At 45.5% G+C, this 24427-nt stretch overlaps 2 protein-coding genes across 3 annotated transcripts in view; both read right to left on the reverse strand.

Moving 5' to 3' along the window:
* LOC139047814 (uncharacterized) overlaps positions 1 to 24427 on the reverse strand; it is a 205694-nt gene that overhangs the window by 105148 nt on the left and 76119 nt on the right. The window lies entirely within an intron of this gene.
* The window catches only part of LOC135905716 (uncharacterized), a 37990-nt gene continuing 31418 nt past the window's right edge, over positions 17856 to 24427 (reverse strand). For both annotated transcript variants that reach the window (XM_065436695.2, XM_065436696.2), the window contains exons 13-15: positions 23175 to 23345; positions 20095 to 20232; positions 17856 to 18093 (exon numbers count right to left, since the gene is read on the reverse strand). In XM_065436695.2, the coding sequence (XP_065292767.1) occupies positions 17923 to 18093; positions 20095 to 20232; positions 23175 to 23345 (480 nt within the window). In that variant the 3' untranslated portion in view covers positions 17856 to 17922. The remainder of the gene's footprint in view (positions 18094 to 20094; positions 20233 to 23174; positions 23346 to 24427) is intronic.

The raw sequence follows: 24427 nt of genomic DNA on the forward strand, positions 1-24427 counted from the left end.
ACACCCAAACGACCGCTTCAGCGGCGAACCCAACTATGCCGCCCCAAGATGTGATGCTGCGGGACAGGTTCGTCCGCGGCATGTGGGACGAACATCTTTCGCAGATACTGTTCGCAGAAAAAGCCTGACATTTCAATGCGCTGTGGACTTAGCCTTGTCAGCGGAAAGTGCGTCAAGGCATCAGCGAGATATCAAGGGAGTGGCAAACTCGGAGGAAATTAACAGGACGTCGCAAATCAAGCCAGGAGGCAAGCATACGTCAGCGTGACATTGCTATTGATGCGACGGCTTGCACGACCGTGAAACATGCAAATTCAAGACAGCCGAGTGCCGTTTCTGCTCCAAGGAAGGTCACGTCGAGCATGCCTGCATCTCAAAGAAAAAGAAAAATTCGGAACCACGCTCCGACAACTAGCGGCTACGGGCACACACTGTTAAACCACCACCTGTCAGCACTTCCTGCTACAAGCTGCACACAGATAGTGTATGTACACACTGCCCCAAGTTGCTCGTGGACTTGATAGTGGAGGGAAAGCCAGTCCAGTTTGAGGTGGACACAGGTACAGCATGCTCCCTGATAAGCGAGGACACGGATTACAGAAGGTGGAAGAAAAACACTCCGTGGCTTTCATGCGAGCCGCTCGATTTGTGCACATGGTCAGGTAAACAATTACACGTCCTGGGCTCCGCACAAGTTCATGTGATGTTGAGATCAAAGGACTATCTGCTGCCGTTGTTGGTTATGATGGGCACCGGGTGCAACCTCCTAGGAAGAGATTGGTTTTTGGCACTTCAAATTCAGGTGAAGGGGATCAACCACGTTGAAGAGCCAGCACTAGAAATTACAGAGGTCGTGGGATGACACCCAGATGTCTTCAAGGAAGACATTGGAAGCTATACAGGTCCTTTAGTTCACGTGGAACTCGAAGACGGTGTGACAGCAATGTTTTGCAAGGCTCGTCCGATTTCAGTGGCGCTGCAGGCGCTTATGGAACATAAGCTTGACCATCTACAGCACCGAGGCATCCTAAAACCAACGCAGTATACCAAATGGGCAACCCCATTGGTACGTCTTCAGAAGACCGACGGTACACTCAATGTGTGTGGTGACTACGGGAGTACTGTTGAAACTGTTACTGTTAATGCAGCAGCGAAGAAGGCTCTTACCCGCTACCAACTACAGATGAAGTGTTTGCAAACCTACATGGTGGAACCCTCTTCTCAATGTTGGATCTTTATCAAGCATATCAACAACTGAAAGTTGATGAAAAAACAGCAGCACTGCTCATAGTGAACACCACAAAACGACTATTCAGGGTGGAATGCCTCCCGTTCTGAATTTCTGCTGCACCAGCTATCTTCCAGTGCCTGAGGGAGACAAAGATACCTGGAATTCCAGGGGTGAGTGTTCACCTTGACGACATCATTGTCAACGGGAATACTGCAAATGAGCACGCACAGCGTCTAAATCAGGTTCTGTCGAGCCTAACTGTCGAGCCTGAGAAAGGCTTACACCTCAAGAAAGAAAAGTGCAGGTTCGGAATTGCGTCAGTTTAGTTTCTGAGACATCAAATTGATGGCAATGGTGTTTGCAACACCGAGAAAAAGGTTGAGGCTATACTTCATGCACCCAAACCATCTGACAAGACATCCCTAAGGGCTTTTCTGGGCCTTATTTCATTTGACGACTGCATTTTGGAGAACAGAACAATGGTCGTGGTGGAATTGTATAGGCTCCTAGAGAAAAACACGCCCTGGAAGTGAAAGAGCAAGCATCAAGCCAATTTTGAGGCACTTAAGGAGATGATTCGTGCATCTACAGTGCTCGCTCTCTACGATGGGACGAAGCCCCTTCTTTTGTCTGTGGACGCATCGCCGTACGGCATTGATGCCATCCTCGCTCGGGAAGATGCTATTTGCCGAGAGGCGCCCATTGCATTCAGTTCATGAACACTGGGAAGTGCCGAAAAGATCGAGCTACTTCCAGCTCAACAAAGAAAGTGCAGCAGTAATCTACAGCATCAGTCATTTTCATAAGTACATAGCTGACCGGCATGTGACCATAACAGATCGCCAGACATTGACTAGATTCGTGAGTGAAACAAAGCAAGTACCCCAGGTCTTTTCATCAAGGATTACGCGATGGTGCCTTAAACTAGCAACGTATGATTACAAGTTGCTGTACAGGCCTGGCCTACTGCACCAAAATGTGGGCACTCTAAGCTGACTTCCACTGCCGGCACAAGATGAACCTTATCCCCCAAGAGACGTGCTCATGTTGGCTACCATGCCCAGCTTCGGGCTTTCACCGCGTCAACTAGCACGAATGACTCGAGAGGACTCAGTTCTGTCCCAAGTGCTGGAGGCTGTTTCAAATGGTTAAGTTCATAAACTGCTGAAATAACAGTTTTCATCGTGCCGGAAACTGGAGACTGAGCTTTCAGCGCAGGGAGGGTGCCTTGTTAGAGGCTTCCGGATGGAAACTCCAACAAAGGCGAGAAACTACCTTCTTAAACTCGCACCTGCAAACCACCATATAATTGTGGTCATGAAGGCATGTGCACGAAGGTACTTTTGTTGGGCAGGCATGCATAACGGGCCATCCTTCGTTTCAGTAGAAGTTGAGAGCTTCCTAAAGAAGAATGGGGTGATCCATGTAACAAGCACACCGTACCATCCTACAACAAATGGCAAAGCAGAAAAGATGGCTTTTGAAACAAAACGAGCATTAGCCAAAAACAAGGACAAAACATCCGCGTGTAGGCTGGCCCACTTTTTCTAAAGCAACACACCACCATCTGCACATCAACGGGTGAAATGCCAGCTGCACTTGTGTTCGGGCGTGAGCTGGATACAGCTCTCACGTGCATTCAGCCCCAAGCAAAAGCGAACAAAATCCATACCAACTGCAACAGGGACACAAAGTCGAGAGTACTCGCTGTTGGACAAGCAGTTTTCTTTTGAAACTTCGGAGGGAATCCGATCTGGACAGAGGGAACGGTTCTGGAAGAGCTAGGCCACAGATCATGGCTCATTAAAGGCCCCAACAGGTTAGTGCGATGACAATGTGACCACATCAAGCCTGGTATCAAGCCTGGTATACACAGGATAAGGGCTGTACGCTAACCGCGAGCAGTGTCCCGCTCCCATTTATGCTTGGGATAAAAGCAGATAACTCCACGTCATCAGAGGCCACTCTCTCAGGAATGCTGGAGCCTTCGCAATCATCGGTGACCAAACCAGAGATTGGCACTGCCCCTGAGACTGTGCCAAACACAACTGCAGAGTCATGCCCGCAGCGGGAACGACACCCTCCGGATCACTACGGCAACTCCATTTGAGAAGGGAGGCAAGTGTTGGGTACAAGCGAAGCACCACCACTGCTCGGCTGGATAAGGCACCAGTGCAGACGAAACAGGAAGCGACCCCGCTCCGAGTCGAGTTCCAAGAATGCTCCATCACCCCCAACGTCTGGCCACTAGACAGGGACCGAGAGTTTGCCTCCTCGAACACATGTGGCTCTCATCTGCATCCGTTGTAGAAAATAAACTCGGTCTGTTTTCTGCCACCAACCAATGCGCATTCCTTTCACGGATGGGGCCAGACCCTGTATGTAACAGCTTGGAAGAACGCGCATACACGAACACACAGGTGTATCTAAGCCAATGAGCAAGGGATCTGTCACGGCAACAGCGTAGCATGCTGAAGCGCCGCAGCATTATCTATTAACATACTCCTATACAGATGGTTCTATTATCACGGAATACAGCTGTATTGATTGACAAGTCACTTCGTCACCGAGCACGCACGTGAATCATCAACAGTGGCTTGTTGATTTAGTTGCACTTTGCTGCTGAGGTCTCTTTAGTAGCTGTCTAGTTAATAGTGAGCCTACAATTGCTTACATTATGTAATATGGCATCGCACTTCTGAACAATGATGTTACACCGAATAAACGTACAGGAGCACACAGAGCTAGCATTTGTTCATTCTATGTTACGTCATTATTTCAAAGTGCACTGCCATGTTAAGTCATTACTAAACAACTAGCCATCAGCATGTCTTGAGCAATTGATTACAATTATGACATACATAAAAGTGATATGTACATATCACAGTTACTTCTTCAGGCAGAGATGCTTGTCAGATATGTTTTCAAGAGAAGAATGTTTGCATGAAAACAAATAATTCATATTGCTGAAAAGACACCACATATAGGCGTGAATTCACCTAATGTTTACATTTCTTGTTGGTGCTAAAAATGTCCCTGCCAATAGAAGTAGTGTTATGTCATTCATGCTTAAGAGATGACAGAGCTTTACAGGGCACACAAGGCAGCAATGCCCATGCATAAAGGCCTGGGTGGCCAATCTGCTGCCCCTTCACTATTTATCCATACTTCTATCAGCATTTAAACAATGTACAGCCTGTGGTCAAAGTGAATACAGGCATGCTTGCTCTCTCAGCAATGGCGACAATCAAGGGTGATTGCCTTGAGACCGTTTGCTGCTGTCAACATCATTTATGCATGCATTCTCTATTTATTCTTTTCCCTAGATAAAAAGAAGCTTGCACAGTCAGTGAGCTATAGCAAAGTAATGTTATTTGATTGCGTAGGGCTTGGCCCAAATGTCATTCATGTAGTGACAACCTAGCTAGCTAATGCACAGCCGCATTAAAAAGAAAGAGAAATGCATAGGCTAACAAACAGGTGCACAGTACGTGTACTTCATCTCAAAGCAGAGCAAGATTATCAAGCGACTATAGAGATCTAGATTAAGGGGACGCAAGCATTGAGGCCCCCTAGTACTTCGAGCCTCAAAGATAATTGCATCCCCCTGATCTAAACCTCTCTAATAAGCTTTGCAATGAGTGCAGTGATCTTGCATGCAAAATGGTTGATGTAGTAAGTCGTTTTATATTTGCCTTTCTGAATCAGTATCAGCTTAAACAGGTACACGACAATGAAATGAAATGCTGGCTCATATGGTGCACAAGACACAAGTAGGGGAGAACATTTGCCATGCCTGCTGTAACACCGATTCCAACATGCAGTAGCTTGTAGGCAATGAATGCATGTTCATTGTGTCAGGGCAACTTGCACCTACCCCTAATGAAAGAACAGAATGTCTGCATTGTAGACATTAGTTAATTAGCAGCATGTGCGGGGCAGCACAAGACAGGAAGGGAATGTTTGTTGCCATTTTTTTATTTTCATAACCAACAGACAGTTTCTTGGGTGGAGCTTTATGATGAATTTATATTATGTTCTGTGTAAATCTGTAATGTGGGAATGTTCTATTATGCAATCACTTCATAAGTAGTCAAATGAATGCAGAAAGCCCCATAAACACTGTGAAACGGAACGCAGAAATTTCCAGTTAAGAAGCCATAGTGACTCGCACTCTGTGCTTAACTTAAAATAGAGAAAAATGCGTAGTGGCAAATTGGGTGCACATTCTCATCTGTCATGCAAATCCATATACTACAAGCAATCTTTCACTCATTCTCGTATTGCTTACAGTTGCACGAACCTTACTGCAGCATCCTCTGTGGAGTGAAATAACCTCGCAAGTCACAGCTACTTGTTCACTCTATTAACATATATTAGCCCCCAGGCTCTCCTGTATTCCTTCACGCATGCTACAATAGCATGGCTGTGCTCAATCACCTCTTTCCATTGCACTGAAATGAACATGGCATATATTTCATACCAAAATATTCTCTGAAGCATAACTGTTTATCATTCTTTAAGCCTCTGAGAAGTAAGGATGGATGTTCAGCCTTGCTGTTGTGGCATTTCATAGGTTCTAACTCACCGTCATATTTCTAAACAAACAATGATGAAATTATATAATCAAGCCATACCATCAGTACAACTGAGGTATTGCTTCCCCAGGGAGTCTCACTGCCACCTCCCCAATTTCGTAATTACTTAGACATGTTAACAACCTAGACATGCTGAATTTAACTTCACAGCCTGTGTTTTAACATGATGAATAAACCAGATTAACCCAACAGCCCTTGCATCATTCTCTTAATCACTTGAAATACTAACTAGCACAAGTAGAAGAAAGGGGGTTAACCGAGGGGCCCGATTTTTATTAGTCATATCATAAGAAGCCAACAAACACTGACACCAAGGACAACATAGGGGAAATTACTTGTGCTTAATTTCATTTATTAAGCACAAGTAATTTCCCCTATGTTGTCCTTGGTGTCAGTGTTTGTTGGCTTCTTATGATATAACTAGCACAAGGTATTATAGTCATATTATATTCTGTTTGTATGTTTGGTGAATTGCACGAATAATTTTTGTCGCCCTTACAGCCTAGCTCATGCTGCCTTTCTTTATAACAATTAAGCAACAACCTTGCTTGGTGCATTGCTGTGAGAACTATAGCTAGCTTCCCAGTAGCACTGCACATATACCCTTAGACTACATCATAGACATGCTTCTGTACATACTAGAGGCTGGCCACAATCAGCATAATTTTGAAATCCAGATGAACAGGGTGCGAATTCATGTGTATCAAATAAATGTCTGTTCCATTGAGAGGCTGTGTATTTGTGTGCAACATAGTTATTAATTCACTATACTTATGGCAGAAGAACAGAATACACAGAACAACAAAATCAAGTTCTCTCTGAAAAGCTGCTTTTTGCCACTATTATATGCAGCAAAGTAAGGCTTTAGAAAGCACAAATATGGCTTAGAACGACAGAAAGCTGAGCTAGTTGATAAGGATTCATTATGCAAAAAAGAGGTGAGGTGTGCAGACAGGAAACAAGAGTAGAGTAGACCACTTCTTTACTCTTGTGTCCTGTCTGCATGCCTCACCTCTTTTTTGCATCACAAATATATTGGCTTGGGCACCTCTTGATACATTGTGAGGTGGGCGAATGTTAATTTTTTTCAAACAGAAATTGAACAAAAATAGTAAGTGTCAAATATTGAATAGGGACACGACGACGTGAGTACTTGTAGTAGCAATATTTATTTCCGTATATTTAGGTACTACGTCTTAACCAACCAGTGTGAAATAGAGCTAACTATTGGGGACAAAGGATAAGTTTTAAATGCAAGGCTACTAATGTTATATAAAAAAAAATATTTGAATAATGTATGAACTACATTAGAGCCTCATTGCAAAGAAGCTTTCCAAGAAATAATGGCTGCTGAATGAAGAGCTTCCAAAAATGCAAAATAAATTGTTCAAAAAAAACATGAAAGTTGTAGAAAAAACAAACATAATGAAGGGCCAATGTTTTGCGGACACATGTAAAAGGACTTGTTGCAAGGAAAACAACACACACTTGTCGCATAAAAGATAAATCTGCTAAATGAAGAGATGCGTGGTTGGCTTTAGGCAAAAAAAAGCCTATGAAAAAGTTTTGTGCCAATATGGCTAAAAATACATTCGTTACGGTGCTTGCCTTTGGAAGGCTGCATACGCTTGTTCACATGCAAGTACTTGTCACATATTCGTTGTTAAAAAACTTCCAATTTACATATTGACACAAAAGCCTCCTCTGATCACGGAAAAAGAACAGCATTGTCATATAGTATACATAACATTTAGAACATCAGGGTACTATTTTTCACATTACGCAAATACTCATGAAAGACAAAACTGCAAGAAACAGCATAACACTTTGGCATAATCCGTAACTGATTATATCAACGAGTTTCCCATTTCATGAGGCAAAGCTGCATAGGGCAGATGGGATGTGATATCTGTGATTCAGAGAAGCGTTATTGTATCTGAGCACAAGTATTATACAACTGATTGTTGTGGGAATAAAGAAATAACAGGCATTGATCACCAGTATGTCATCATGTCACTTCCATCTGAAAAGTGACCAACATTTCAAGTCAAACTTGCAACTGGCAAACTTGCATTGAGAATCATGTTTATGTGCCCATATATGTGGGCCCCATGAACCATTGCTTTAAGTTATAACCAGTGTCATGTCATTCCTGTATGTAAATGTGGTTTTGCACTATACAACTATAAAATGTTTGATCAGCATCCTAGTACATTTCCTTGAATTTGCACCACAGGCTTTCTGTCGCAACACCCTCTTCGCACCCATGATAAATGCTGCAGTCAGTAAAATAGAGCTTTAGATTATTTCCTAAACTGCTTTCATTCCAGCAAGTAGACGCCGAGCAGACGCTGCGCCACAAGTGAACATTTATGAGGGCGTTCATACTTGCTGTTTATTAAGGTGGCTGCAAGGTAAATGGAGGGAAAGTCTACAGGTGAAGCGAAGCTTTGCTGTCGCATGCACGTAAACAAAGCTTCTTGTTATGGCATCAAAACATTTTTTTCATCAATCCTCCAACAATGGAGCATGTACTGACAGGATGGAAAGCAGACACCGAGCAGACGGTGCGGTGCAATGAAGACACCTTGAGGGGCATTCAGCCTTCCTATTAACTAAGGAGCCCTGCAGCTTCCCCAGTGCAGTAAGGAACTACTGAGATGGAGTACAGCTCACAGAACACATTTACAAAAGGTGACCACCAAATTGAATAGGGCACTATTCTATGCATAATTACAAACTTGCAAATATTCACACATCCTTATGTACTACAACAGCTTAAAATAATGGTTTCGACACTTACATACATACTACATGCTCCAGCAGCCAACAGAATATCATATATGGACAAAAGGGTGTTTAACTGGGCTACTTGGTTATTCTTCGAGGATTGTAGCAGCAGAAATTAAGGAACATGGACACAGAAGGAACGACTAGATGAGTACGCAGCTGCACTGTCAACTGATCTCTTGAATGAAATCCCCACTATTATTTATTTCATCGCCATATCTCTTCTCTTATACATCTGAGGCTCTCTCAAAAAGGTGACTTGCTTTCTTGTCAAGGCCACTGACGGTGTGCTTACACATTACGCTCCTGTTTTACTTATCTCGAATGCCTCAAGGATCTCCCGAGTTAGCCTATCGTCATTCCTTTTCAGGACTTGTACTTCATGAAATTACGAGTTACGACAAGAAAAGTTTGCCAAAGTCTGGTGCCTACTGTCAGCGGCGTGTGTTCGTGTAGTGTCTCTGTGTTTCTCGTCGGACGGGGTGAAGCGAAGGAGCAAAATCATTCTCGGGAGAAATGAGATAAGCGTGCGCACATGAAACGAACTTACGAGCATTTCAACAGAAAATATTTGCAAAAGAAGCCTCCAACGCAAAGATTTCTTGCCCTCAGCTTAGCATGAACGATCATTGTCAGCAGTGAGATAGTCGAGTGTCTAACGGTGGTGTTCGAGCATTGTGTAGCACTGTCGATTGATTGCTTTCCACCAGTGCTCACCACGCACGCAAGCTGTAGAATGCGTGCTGTGGCACAGTCACGCATAAGTTGTGTTGCCAGCGCTCGATATGGTTTCCCACAACATAGCTTCATGCTGCTTTTCGATTCTCGTGATATGTTGCAATTAAAAATTCCCAAGACAGTGTTAAGAGAGCGGTTAAAAAAAAAACATACAAGAAGGTAGGCAAAGCAGCTTGTGAACCCACTCCTATATTACCTCTACCCGCATCTGTTCGTAAATGTGTGTTTTCTTGCGTTTGTCAATATTTTTTTAATTTCCCACATTTCTTTCTATTCGAGTTTTTCTGTTTTCGCATTTGTGTGTGAACACGTGCCTGCTACCATGCATGTTTGCGCTTACTCTTATTTCTGTACTTTTATTTTATATTAGCATTTGTTCTTGCTAGTTTTTTTAGCAAAGTCTTTACACATTTTCATTAACCAATCTCATTCAAAGCACTAACTCCTGTACACTGCAGGGCTGGCCTCTTCCATCTCATTAAAACCTGTCTCATTGGTCTACCTCGTCTTTCCAATCTGCCTACTCGCTGTGTTTTCTGCCCTTGCTTCTTGTGTTGTTGCTTCAATATGATTAACCAACTTGCTCAAAAAAAAATTTGGTCGCCTATGAAAACAGAAAGGTCTAGAGATACATTTTCTTAAAAGCGTCATTAGGGTTGCACAGTAACTTTGCCTCTTACCTCTGTTCATTCTTATACATCAGTGCATATGGCAGCTCGCCAAAAATGCACATGAAAGGCTGCATATTGCAAAACAACACCTTGCTATGCTGTTGCATTCTTCATGCATTCAGTCTTAGTAAACAGACGGTTTCGCTGCCCATCACATATGATGGTAAAAATATTCAACATGAATAACACTGTGCAGTGGGGTATTATATCCTGTCTGATGCTTTCGTCGTTGCAAAGACATTTTTCAGTGAATGGAGCCCGGCAAAGCAGTGCACTGAGAGCTTTTGCAACTTTCACCATTTATTACTTCACAAATGTCATTGTCTGAACCTGGCCGTTGATCGCTATGCCAATGGCTTGTGAATTAACTAATTGCCTCAATAAAACACATTCAACTTCCCTCAGCATATCTTAGTACAAACAATGTTAGCAGAGCTATTTAGGGTGAATAATTGTGCTTACATTGGTGTTACTTGCCCAGTCAGATAAACATATACAGCAATGGCTGCGGCATGACTGTGATTTGATGTGCAGATTGCAAATGGTGCCTTTCAAGCGTGCCCTCGACTACTGCTATTAATAGCTACCCGACTGAGTATTTTGGGCCTAACTAAGCTATTGATGTTTGATAATTGTTCTCTTATTTGCATTACTTGCCTGGGCCAGGTAGCCAAAATAAACAATGCCACCACATTAATGTGTGCTTGCATGCAAGCTGCCAACAGTGGCTGTCCTTTTCGCGTTGATTGCTGCCGTTTCACCGACAGTGGTGACAGCTTGACTGTGCTTTGACGTGCAGACTGCTAATGGTGCCTTTCAAGCGTGCCCTCGACTACTGCTATTAATAGTTACCCAAATGAGTATTTTGGTCCTCACTAAGCTAATGATGTTTGATAATTGTTCTCTTGTCTATATTACTTGCCTGAGCCATATAACCAAAATAAAGAATGCGACCACATGAATGTGCTTTTGCATGCAAACTGCTAAAGTGGTGGTCAATTTCGCGTTGACTGCTGCTGTTTCACCTACAATGTCTACGACATGGCTGCGCTTTGAAGTGCAGATGCTAAAGGTGCCTTTCAAGCATGCCCTGACGACTGTTATCTCATCACAGGGCCCGTCATGCTCGTAGGAGGCTGCCCAATAGAGTATTTTGGGCCTTCTGACGTCGGCATTATTCATCTCAATGGGCTGGAAATAACAGTAGGGGCAGCACAACTGCACGCAAAGCACAATGTGCTTTGGCGTGCACATTGGTGTGGCTGTCACTTTCACGTTGACTACTGCTTTTTCGTGTGAAGCTGGACAGTGGCTGCCCGAATGGCATTTTGGGCCCCGCATAGTTATTCAGGGTTAACAACTGTATTTGCATTCAGATTTTCCAGCATTTCAGCACGTTTCCATGCCAATACTTATATTGAGCACGATCTGTGCAGGACGTTGCTTTTTCAGAATTGGGCTTCCATTAAAAGGAATATGTCACCAAATGAACTGCTTATTTGAGAGGTCACGGCAGAATGCTTGGCTGCTGCAAACCCACCGGCAATATTTTGGTAGCTCTAATAAGGGCTGTTCTTTCATTAAAAAGAAGCCGTTATGCTTCGAGTGGCTCAATGCCGGGCAGCCCGCAGTCGGAGTCGCTTTCTTCACTGTCATCTTCACCCAGTTGGATGATGATGGGTTGCATGCGGTCACTTCTAGACGTATCAAGTCTGAACTTTGCCTCCAGGTCCATCACATGGTGAAGTTTCTTCCTCCAGTCTTCCGCCGTTACGTGCTTGAGTTTTTTCCTCGAGACGTCTTTGACCGTGGACAGCTTGACGCCTCTGTTGTCCTCAGCTATGCCATTTTTTTACCTTTGCCCACACGAGCTCGATAGGATTAAATTCGCAGTGGTACGGTGGGAGCCCGAGTACGATGCAACCGGCCCTTTCAGCTGCATTGTCTACGATGTAGCTCAGAAAGCGTGGCTTTACAGATGCTACCAACTCAAGCAGCTGCTTTTTAACCACCCTTTCGCTGTAGGTGATGTTTTTGCTTTTGAGTCACTCCTGTATTTTTTTCCTTCTTCCAAGCTGTTGACGGCAATTTCTCTTCTCACTGGGAATGGTAAGGTGCATTGCCCAAAACAATGACGCTACCAACAGGCAACTTCTGCAGAACATCACTAAACCATCCCTCGAAGTGATTGCCGTCCATTTCTTCGTGGTAGTCGCTTGTTTTTTGGCCTCAGAATATATCTAAGCAGCCGTCGACGAAACTATCCTCGCTGCCAGTGTGCGTCAAAATCAGGCACTGGCCTTTTCCAGAAGGTTGTTTCAGACCCATCGGCAGGCCATTTGCTCGAGCGTAAAGGTGTCCGCGCTTCTTCACCACGATGTCTGTCTACACGATCGACCCAGTGTGTACCGCCGTCACCCATGTCTCGTTCAGGAAAAAGATCTTTCGGCCTTCTGCCCGTAGTGCTCCACGTCATGAAGGTAGCGATTCTGCCATTCAGCGATGTCATCCCGGTCGGTCAGCAGCGAATTGCAGCTCCTCTTCTCGTGCTTGAATCAGATCTCAACAAGCAGGTGACGCACAGTACACCGCTTCAGTGATGGGAGATCCATTGTTGCGTGTGTCGAGGTATGTGTGGCTGGCAGGAGGTCTGGACCCCACTTCACGCAGAGTCAGAGACGAGGAGAGCTTTCTCGGTGAAGAATTCTTTATATAATGTTTACATGTTGTCGTCGTTATCAGGAGAGAGACCAACAGAGCAGCTGCAAGCTGCTTAAATAACACCCCTGAGTCCACAGATTCGCCAGACAGTCCGTAAGGACAAAACAAGGTCGAGAGAGAGAGGGTCTCTGGGCAGCCTCCGTGGTCCTAACGCCGCTCTCGGTGGCCAGCACTTCCGCAAACTGCGCTGCGGCGTCGGGCCGATCTGGTGGTCGGTCAGAATGGCGCGCCGGGGAAGTTTTATGGCCCGCATAGGACAAAGGGAACCAACTGTAAGGCACAGGGTTGAAACACAGCCCTCCTTTGGAAACCGTCCCAAACACAGTTGGAGTCGTTCGTGGTGCGGGCACTGCTGGACAAAGGAGGGGGGGGTTGCATTGCTGCCGTCACAGGGAGGGGCCGAATAGCAGTCCGTGATACGGTGGCTGCTTCCGTCGTGGACACCATGGAGCCACGGGGAAACCCGAGCCGTGCACGTAGTCGTGTGCTCGAAGCAGGGACCATGCGGAGTTGAATGCTGCCTCCACAGTCGACACACCATAGCACTGGACTTCCGTCAGACAAATCCCAGGGCACAAACATAACACCATATACGCTTTGAGAACTCGTTAGTGATCTTTTCAACCGTTGGTATCTCGTTGCGGCGAAAGAAATCATGCACACAACCTCGGTGCGCACAACGTGTCATACTTCGTGCTGCGTCTTCTTTTCTCCGCATTTCATGGGCACTTTCGCGAGGGCGTCGACAGTTTGCCACCCGAAATATGCGAAGCTTTGACCTCCCTACTCACCTTCAACACTGTGCTTTCGCTTACACCGAGCATCTTGAGTTTGTAATGGTTGCGATAAATTCATTGTTTTATATAAGTACTTGTTCAATAGCAGCTGATTCATTTGAAGCTCAGAACAGGAGTAGTAAATGTGTCGTGTACATGAAAACAAGTGCAAAAGCCAGAGCTGCTCTTTCTACTTTTGTCACTTGCATGAAGCTAAAGAGCAGACGACGGGCAGCGTTGTATAAGGCAAGGGGTTATTTTTCAGTAGCGATCCGGCATGTGCTGTAGCACATGAGAGCTCTACTAAACCAGTTATCAAAATACAAAAGTCTTTATTTATACCTATAATTGCGCGTTTCAGAAGCACGATTTTTTTAGTGGAATTTTTTTGGTCACGGAAGCAATCAGACATCGCGCTTTGGTCATCTGGGCGGGGCCTCCCCTTTTTTCTAAAGTTGTATCCAACTATAGTCGTTCCTTCTGTGCCCGCATTCTTTTTCTTCCGCTACAATCCTCGAATCATATATTGACCATACCAGTTGTGTTGTCATCTTCATGCTTTGTTAAAACATGCATATGGCTTTTTATCAAAAAATTCAAATTGTCAGGAATCAAAATGAAGTATCTAGTTTTCACACATTATATGCTTATCATGCTGTGCCACTGGTGTTGGCACTAACAGTGTGTACTCGGACACTAACAAGAAACAAGCAGCTGAATTTCTTGCACATGCAAGGCGCTCACATATCTCCGTATAAGAATGTATACATTGCTTAATCTAGAAATACGCCTCAGGATTTCTGCTGTTTACACCAATGTCCACATGACAAAAATGAAGAGTGCCCGAAATTCGCGTACATCAGAACAGTGCACACGCGCGTCCACATTTCACGACAGCGCGCATGTACTCATGTAACTTTTAAGCTATTCCTTATATTGCCCTCAGCGATTATAAACACCTTCATAGCACAGAAATAACTTCCGAAAAACACACAAGATACGTGAACGGGGCAGAAAGGGCCGGAACCAAAACTCGCCCGCAACGCTTATGCACTGTTCACTTCAGAACATATGCATATTGCATGAAACGAACACTTATACGCCTTGCACGTACATTGCACGTACATGTCACAGTACACTTACGCTTCGTAAAAGTAAGAACCCTAGCGCTCGAACATTCTGTACGTGTTCGCGGTCACCAATGCGCATCGCAGCCGGCAAAACAGCTCACACGAAGCAAGACACAAACAGCACATTACGAACGCCTGCAATGAGACGACAATGAAGCTCATCGCTACACATCGCGTCATCACTTCTGAAACACAAACCAGCACTGCACAAACGTGCAATCTTCGTATCGATGAAGCGCGCACACACAACACCTACGAACAGTATATGCTGAGGTGGGCGATCGCAAGTCTTTTCATTTTGGTGCGTACCGAACTAGTGTCATGCTTAGAATGCAGGTGTGAGCGATGGCCTTCACGTTTGTAATGCACATGCAAAAAACGGCCTAAAACACACGAAATCGGCGGCTTCATTCCTTCCGATCCTCGCGTAAACACAACACACATCCGTCTGTTTCCTTTGGCGATCGCACGGACTGAAGAGGTCAGGAAGAGTACAGCTGCTTTTTGTGTTAGACAAATAGCTTTGCAGGTGCTGAATAGCTCTTGCAGTGATCACAATAACCCACACAAAAAACAAACTGCCGCGGCAGCCTAGCGATCTAGGCCTCGCGCTCCGCTTCGCTTCGAACCAGCGCCATGTTTATGCGGTCGCCGCACGGAGGCGAAAGTTCACGACCGCCTCTCGTGACGTCACGTCGGCCATTACTGGCGAACCGCTCGCTTGCGGAGCGGCGTGCGGCCATGGGCGGTTTGAGCGTAAATCGGCCCTTAGCAAAGAATACCGGCTCCTTTCACGCAGTAACGATGTGATCAGCGCCCTGCACCTGACAGTAGAACGTTTCTCGACAATGCGGCCAGCGTGCGCCGCCGTAGCAGACGACGCCGTTCAAGATCCCGCCCCTCGAGAATCTGCGCGAGCTGCTGCGCTTCGAGTTTTCCCCTAAATGTGAGAGAGACTGTACACCGCCCTTCGAAAGAAATGTCCACGCGCACACACCGCGCGCGGCGCGAAATGTGCCCAAACACGCGCAGTGCAGGAGGCAATCAAGGCGGCGCGAACGAGAGATGGGAGAGGGGTACCACCGCTAATAGAATTTTGCTCCGCATGCGGCGCTCTCAAAGCCGGCGCAGCAGCGCCGCTCTCGGTGCCGTTCTTGTCTATAGAATTCGGAGCAACTGCGCGGGCATCTAAAATACAAGCGGATGTGGCAAGGCCATATTTTCGAATCTCGGAAGCCATGGCTAAGCGGAGCGCTCTTTGAGGAAAAGCCGGCAGATGGCAAGAGTGATCCGCGGCGTCTAGAGTTACTGTATATGCTACCACAGGTAGCATATATGCTACCTGCGGTAGCATATATAGTAACTATAACGGCGTCGACAGGATGGATGGATGGATGTTATGAGCGTCCCCTTTGGAAAGGGGCGGTGGGTTGCGCCACCAAGCTCTTCCTATTATACTGCTTAACGTCCTACCTAAGTTAAACAATAAAAATAAATAAAAAGATAGACACTACGAATTTTCCCATCCAAATTTTCTGATCCGCCATTGCTAACTGTGCTTTTGTACGTCTTCGTTTTTTGTCGTTTCCCTACTTTTCGTCCACCGATCCTCCAATCGCCTCTTACTAATGACTATTGCGGACCTCATTACTTTACCACTGCTCCCGCTGAACCCAAGGGCTTCAAGGTGGCCTGTGGTGCCTAAATCGACCGCTGGGTAGACGTCTTCACATTCTAATAAAACATGCTCCATAGTTTCCATAGCTTTACCACAGCAAGCACATGCTTCTTGTTCCTTCTTATATGTAGATTTATAGGTGCGTGTTCTAGGGCATCCCGATCTCGCTTCGGAAAGTAATGAGCTTCCCTTTGAGCTATCATGAATTGTTTCTTTCCTGATTTCGTGTTTTCCTCTGAAGTATTTACTCATGGCAGGTTTCCTTTCCATTGCCGCCACCCATGTGACTATTTCAGCCTCGCTGACTTTCCGCTTGACCGTCTTTGTTGGCGTGTCCCACCCAACAGGGTACATACATGCTGGAAAGCTTCCTAGTTCTTTCCCTCCACTGTGAATCGGTGTTTTTCCTGTACCTGAACACTCTCTCAGCCCATTTACTTTCTTCCATATTCCTCAGGCGTTCTTCATAATCAATTTTAGTGCGAGCTTCCCTCACTTCAAAACTAGTCCAGCCCATATCACCCTGGGCAGCATCATTTGTAGTCTTCCCGTGAGCGCCCAGTGCGAGGCGACCCACCGACCTTTGCTTCCCATCGAGTCCTGGTTGTACCTCTGATTTAAAGCAAACAACCGCATTTCCAAAAGTAAGTCCTGGAACCAATACACGAACCTTTCCACATACCTCGGAGGATTTCGTACCTATTGTATCCCCATAGCGCTCTTTGTTTCATTATGGCTGCATTTCTCTTCCCCTTCACTCTTATTTTTTCCTGTGTTTCCATTTATCTATTGCCCTCGTTTATCCATATACCAAGGTATTAATATTCTGTTACCCGAGGTATTTCCTGGCCATGCACCTCCGCTGTCTGTTCACCGTTTTCGTTGAATACCGTAACACCTGATTTTCTTACACCAAACTTAAAACCTAAATTGTTGCCTTCCTGTCCACAGATATTAGCCAGACGTTGCAAATCAGGACGCCTTGACAACAGCGCCGCAGTTCAAACGGAGAGGAGCGGTACTATCGAGGCATCCTAGCGGCGCGCATAGACACTAGAATTTGACGTTGCCTTCGGCTCCAAGCTCGGCGTCCTCAGTTTGGGATTAGGGAAGGCTATAGAGTGCCCTTCAAGTAAGTGCCGGCAGGTGGCCAAGGATGACGAGCTCCAAGCTTCAAGCGTTACGGTGCCGGGGAAGGCACGGCGCGGAACCTGTGGCATCCAGCTTGTGCAAGCAGAAAGTGGCCGTAAACAGCACGGCTCGCAGGACTGCCGAAGTTCACAGTCCTCGAAGTGTTGCCTCTGGGATCCTTGACGTTAGAACGGCTGGCCGCGCATCTTCAACGGTTCTGGGCACGGTGGTATTAGGAGTATCACTCCCTAGCTCCAGGGAAACGTCACTCCCATCACATTGAGTTAGAGCTTTTGAAGAATTTTGGGACCACCAGCACCGGCTTTCGTACCAAATTTCGAACACGGTGACCTTAACGCTGTCGCGTTAGAAGACAATGAGTCACGCCACAGTGAAGCGCAGAAATTTATTTTTTTTTTACATTTTTATCCCTCTCCTTTCAAATCGCCTGCGTTGTTTCAGCATCCCTGGCCTGACGGAAGAAATACTTTGCAGAAACTCTCTTCGAGCTCGAAAGGCTTGAGACCGCCGCAATTCTTTCCCGTGTCTTCCAGGTGCACGTTGAACAGCATCCAGGCCACTCGACTACGAAGGTCGTCGCTGCCAGTTCCGCCACTGACGTTCAAGAACTGCAAAAAAAAAAGGACAAGGTGCGCCGTGCGCTCCGCAAAGCGTGTACTCTTGAAAGCCGACTGCGACAAAATTTTTGGAACGCATAGTATGTATGCCTAGTATGAGATAGTGTCGATGTCGAGGAACCTCCGTACAAATTTTACGTTTGAAATACGAACAGTAGCGTCATGCAAAGCTCTAAAAAAATAGCCGCTTCTGATACCGAAACTGAAAAAAAAAGTCATCCTTCACCACTTGCCATAAGTGACGGATAGCCTATAACTCGCTTCTTATGAGCGTGACCTCCGAGATTCGGGGCCGGCCGCGGCGGCTCGCGGTTTCCAGGGAAAATATCAGAGGCGGCTAGCTAGGATCTACGTCGTAGTGGCAACTACAACAGCAGCACGCTTCGTCTGCTTGGGTGCTGTTTAGACGTTGATGAAAAAAATATAAATTACCGTATTTTTTGCGTTACAAAAGCACAATAGTCCACCCTGAGCTCTTAAAATTTTTATGGAGTAGTAACTGTGTGCCAGTCTACAATGTACACACAGCCGCAATAATATTTCTAAGTGTGGTGGGGTAGTAGAAAAGATACAGGCATTTGGTGAACGACTGTACACGTCCGCCGCAGTTTCTGACTGCACCGCAGTCAGTTTCCGACGAGAATTTTAGCTTGCCCGTAAACGTCGATACCGCTTGCGGTATACCGGGTTACCAGGGTGGTGTACGGTCGCATCAATGCCGGTACTGCGTTACGCAGAGTTTAACAAGATAGCGCACAAAGCTAATACTTCACTGACCTACTGTACTCAACATAACTGCTGTTTTAAAGCGTTGGTAGCGGAAAACTCCTTCACGAGCGCCCCCTTTATCACTTTTTATCACCGAGAACACTCACGCGATACAAGAACAGTTCGCATTGTAGTTGAGCAAAGTGTCACGCGATGTCGCAATCAGCATTGACGTTGTCGTCCACGGCTGCGGTAACCCGGTAATCCGTAAGCGAAGAGAAGTTTACGGACACACTAAAGCTTTGCAATATTAGAGAGCTTTAGCTTCCCTTGGAAACTTCTTAATGTTTGCGCTATATCGGGTTACCGGGAGAAGTGCGCCGAAGCAAAAACGCTGGTAGCGACATCTACTGGCGCTTCATTTAACCTCAACCCCTTCGACACGTGTCCGCGTCAGATGAGTTACTGAAAAAAATTGACTCGCCAATCCGGCTCTCCGAGAGTGAATGTCCAGCGAAGCTTTTGAAAATCACCTCTACAACAGCTGAGGCTGGTGCAATGCTTTATTGATGGCTCGGATGCTTGTTTTGTTTGAGCTTGTGCTTTGTTGAAATGTATGCTATTCTCTGTGTTGCATGGGTGGTATCAGTGAGTGCACTCACTGTTCGCTTCGCTTTGCTGAGGGCTGGTATCATCTGCCTTACGGGGGTGCGAGCCATTGCATTTTTGGCGTACTCACGTGGGGTATGATCAATTGCTGCTGATGATAGGTGCTTGTTAGAGCTTGTTGTTCAGCGAAACGCTCGCTGTTCTTTACTTGTATGCATGATTAGACAATGTACGCACGCTTCGCTACATTTTGCTAAGTGCTTGCAGCCTCTACATTTCGGGGGGGGGGGGGGGGAGGGGATGAGCCGTTGAATTTTTGCTTGCTTAGGGGCTTATGAGCCATTGCTGACGACGATAAGTTTTGTTCACGGACAGACACGAAAAACGCCGACTACCGAAAGGCTAACAGCTCCGGTGTTAAAAAAAAAACAAAAAAAAACGTGTTCCCGATTAGGACACTGGCGAAAATTTACACCGGCTGCGATGTAGAGAAGTTACTTGGCTATTGCAATATATATTCTGTTCTTGTTTGAATAAGTTCTGCGCCACCAGTTGGCGCCACCAACCCGGCCGTCTTGTGTATACAACCCGTTAATCCGCAAACGGTAAAATGTTTGCGGGAAAAAAATTAGCCAGACGAATTACGACCTCACGCTTGCGCTGCTATGTACTGACCCTTTCAGTGGCAGAGTGCTGGTAGTCCGTGAAGACGACTCTCTTCTTGTTACCGGAAGTCGGGAATCCACCGTACGTGACGTACGGTGCGGCCAACGTCTGCTTGCCTTTGTCGACGTTGTTCGCCGTTCCGCAGAGCTAGAACGGAACGCCAGCAGTCGACGTCGAATCAGTACCCTCGAAGCCCATTAGTAAGCAAAAAGGCAGGCGCAGATTCGATGCACATGATGACATTTAATGTGAGGCAAAAGTTTTAATTGTAGTGGTTCAATAAATGCTGACGGTGTGCCAACATTTGAAACTTTCGAATAACGAATCGAAAGTTCCCCTATTCGACTGCGTCTTCCAATCGAATGGTCGCTATTCGTAAATACGAAAGGCCTTTTGAGTAGCTTCCGAATATTTGAAATCGCCAACCGTACGGGATCAAGCATAACAGTGAACGAAAAGTGCACTAAATTTCATCCATGACTGCAGAAAAATACGGGAATTGAGATGCACTGGAGAAGACTACGTCGCCCAGGTAACCAGAATGTTTCTGCTAAACAGCTGGCATACACAATCATCAACGAGTCCTAAGCGTGCGAATAAACTGCTTAATCGTTCCGAATGCTCAACTGGCGCTTTTATTGAAGAACGATTCATAATGCGCCATATTACGACAATCTTGCTAACGTTGAACATATAGCAGTACATGAAGCGCTGTTTATAGTAACGGTCAAAATGGCCTGCTCAGTATTAGAAAATTATGCGACATTAGACTCACTTCACTTCTGGCACATTTCGATTTGTATTCAATTCGGTTTCAAGACTTCCCATTCAATGCCAATTCCATTATGCGCTATGTACAAGCCAATTCGATGCTTGTAATAATATTTATCGTCGATACAGCTACGAAGTGAGGACCATAAGGTGATGTATGATGGTTGTCGAGGGCTGAATGGTGATGACAGGTGTGTACAGAAAAAAAAAATACGAGAGATACTGCACCTACCGTATACAAACACAGATAAGGATTAGAGGGGTATCTCAAACGGACAAATGTGGTAAATGAAATGTGTAAATTTTCTATGGTATTTGTAAGGGTTTTGTAGAAGTCTTACGTACATAAAGTGTCGTATTTAAAGCAGTGTATATTCCATCAATTTTGCCCATTTTATCAGCGGTCTTTGATGTGACTTAGTGTTAGATCTTTATTGCGGGGTTACAGAGCTGTGAAGTTGGTATATTCGTTCTTGAAATTTTCCATTTTCCTAGATATTTATTAGGAAATTGACGGCATAAATGGAAACTCTGGTTCCTATAATTACTTTATTTCGACTTCTTTTAAATGCAACAATTATCCAATCAAATTCGGCGCAGTGACTAGCGATAAAAATATATTTCTCTGTTCCCATATATTTAGGTAGCAAGCCCTGTGCAAAAGCTTCAAACAGGAAATACTGAGAACTTTCTCCCATTGTTTTCTTCTTCTCTCAGCATTTGCTGTTTCCCTTTAGGAGCTGTAAATGCGTCAAACGTCCAAATTCCAAGCAGTCCCCGCTCTCAGCCATGACTGCCTGGCGGCAGGAATAGCAGGCTCCTCCAAATGGGATATTATGAAAAAAAAAAAAATGCAAGCTTCGCGAGCCAGCAGGACCAGGGCAGCACAACACGATAACGAAACAACCAAAACTCCAAAGCGCGCCCGGTGCAGAGGCAAGCGGCGCAGAGTCGAGCGAAAACGAAACCATTTCGTCCACCCATACTACTCGAGGGTAACGTCAAAATCTTATTTTTTTCTTCGAATCGTACAGAAGTAGACAAGTAGCATTTTCTTCCCTCTTATAACCTGATGAAATGATTTTTTTAATACGTGTAGTTGAGTACTAGTGACATAAATTATGATGAGCAGAGGTCATCATAATTTATACTAGCCGATACTAGCCATCCGGTTCTAGCCATCATCGGGCTAGTACAGGAATGTCGCGGGGGGGGGGGGGGTGTCTCAAATCGTGTTATGCATTTTTCTCAATTTATCGGTCACTAAAGCTCTGTTCGCGATTATATTGACGCGTTAGACGTTCTACAGCATTGCTTTATCACTTTAACTCCACTTCATAGTAACATTTAGCGTCCCTTTAAGGCACCGCTGTCGCATCTATGCGCGAACTCCACGCAACAACCGTGCCAGGGAGGCAAGACGGACATGATGAGACGCTGGAACACTCCTTGAGGTTTTATCTTGCTCGCGCTGACCATTTACCGCAATATGTGTGTCGGATGTGCCCCCCCACTATGCTGTTTACACCTAAAAAAGAAAGCTCTCGTTGTCAGGCTGCTTGCCTCGATTCTTGTGAGGAGGATCACCCGCGCCGCCTCCCACCACTCGCAGGGAGAAAGAGCGAACAGAAAGGCTTTGTGAGAATTACTCCGAACTTTTCATGTCGCCCTTAGGGTCGCCGCATATTCTCTATGAGCGCCCCTCCCCCCTTCCCCTCATCTGAGCACCGAGAGGGAACCTATTGCTGTCATTCAGAAGGTTTTGCTTGCGCCAACCCTCGCAAAATTGATTGGCTTGCCAGTGGCAAAGGCGGAACTTTTGAAAGTGCCCAATACTTTGTTCGTCTAGTCTGTGGTCGAGAGAAGTGTTCGATTCGAAAACGCCTTCATCGCGCCTTCGAAGATTATTTTTGTCAACTATTCGGTTGATAATGGCCTCTAGATAAAAACACATAAAACACACACTTTAGTTTTCTTTATATACGTGCAACACTTTGGAGATACACGTAATTGCGGAACGGCTACTCGGCCACTTAAAGCATAACACTTGTCCAGTTGGCACCTGTCTTATGGCATTTGGAAAACTCGCATTTTAATGTAACGAAATCGCCGCTTTTGTAAGTAGGTCACATGGATAGTCAGATCTCAGAAACGCTAGAAACAGAGAGAGAGAGAGACAGAGAGAGAGAGAGAGATTGTGACGGGGAAGGGGCACTATTTTCTGCAACCGTTTAGGGAGCCTCGCTTAGCGCGTGAAATGCTAAGCCCGTACGATTCGTGCGAAGTCAGCAAAGAAGTCCTTCTCTTCGAAAACTCACCGCTTCCCTGCCTGTCAGGGAACCTCTGTAGCATTTAGCGTTGATGGCGCTAGCCAGGTCGTTTTGGTCGCTGGTCAGCTCGTAAATCAGCGTGCCCATTTCGAACGAAAGTCCGAGCGTTGTGGTCTGTTTGTCAGTGGCGTTCCTTTTCAGCAGGGGCCACAGCTTGACCTGCAGACAGTTGCGCGCGTTCGAATATCACTACGCAGTACGATTCCATCCGCTGGCTACGCTCTGTTGCGGTAGTTCCGTGCAGCAGAGCCAAAGCTACGCGACCCGCGAGTGCAGATACTTGCGCGGCGAGATGTAGTGCCACAGTTCGGTGTCCGTTGGACTGCTTAAACGGCTTTGAAAAGTAGTCTCGTCAGCATGTGTTTACTAGCAAGCTTCTGTACAGGTTGCAGAGTGGTTTGTTGCGCGATTTCGCTTAAGTTTTTCAGTAAAATATTTACTCAGGCTCTAGCTGCGATGCCTGAGATAACGTTCTGCTCTTGTTCGAATGAAAACGCGCAGAGAAAAAGAAATTACTGAAATGCTGCCATACCGACATTAATTTGCATTTAAAAAGGACAAGCAATTGTTTCATTTGACACTGGCCGAATTTATACGTGTAGCCGGCATAGCCACAACACCGCGGACGACTCCCTTCTGCTTAGTGCTTCGTTCTTGGCGAAAATTGCGGCCATAGACTTGCTTGTCTCGTATCGTTCCAAGCTGCTGTTTTGCGCGAAAGGAACAAATGAATTGGCATTGAACATCCTTGGAATAGTGCGGAAGGTGTGCGGTAAAGGTGCACTAGTTCTAAATAAGAAAAAGGCTACACTTACGAATTAGGGATGGTCGATTAATTTTTTTATTCAGTTAACGATTAATCACTGATCATTTCAGCCTTTAGTGGATTATTCGCTTTCGATGCAGGATTTTTTTTATTGTCGAAGTGATTAATAGTAATTTTTGTCGGGCACGTTTAAAAACGTTAAAACACATTTGTCTACTCTTGCAGGACCCTATTTCATTGCTTGAGAGGTAGCAGCAATTTTGAAACACAAGCGTATAAAGGTTTCATAAAGGATGATATTTAACTTTAATAGTTGGCACTGCTGGCCTCCGAGAAGACAAACAAATTACGTTCTAAAGTGGCACTTCGTGCAGAATTAAATAAGATGCACGGCACTAGTGAATCTCTGTACAGTAGAGTTAAACAAGAAATAAGGAAAACGTCAGGTGTTCAAATGTGAAGTCCCACTGAAATG

The sequence above is a fragment of the Dermacentor albipictus genome, chromosome 7 (genome assembly GCF_038994185.2).
Source record: "Dermacentor albipictus isolate Rhodes 1998 colony chromosome 7, USDA_Dalb.pri_finalv2, whole genome shotgun sequence".
In the NCBI taxonomy this organism is placed as follows: domain Eukaryota; kingdom Metazoa; phylum Arthropoda; class Arachnida; order Ixodida; family Ixodidae; genus Dermacentor; species Dermacentor albipictus.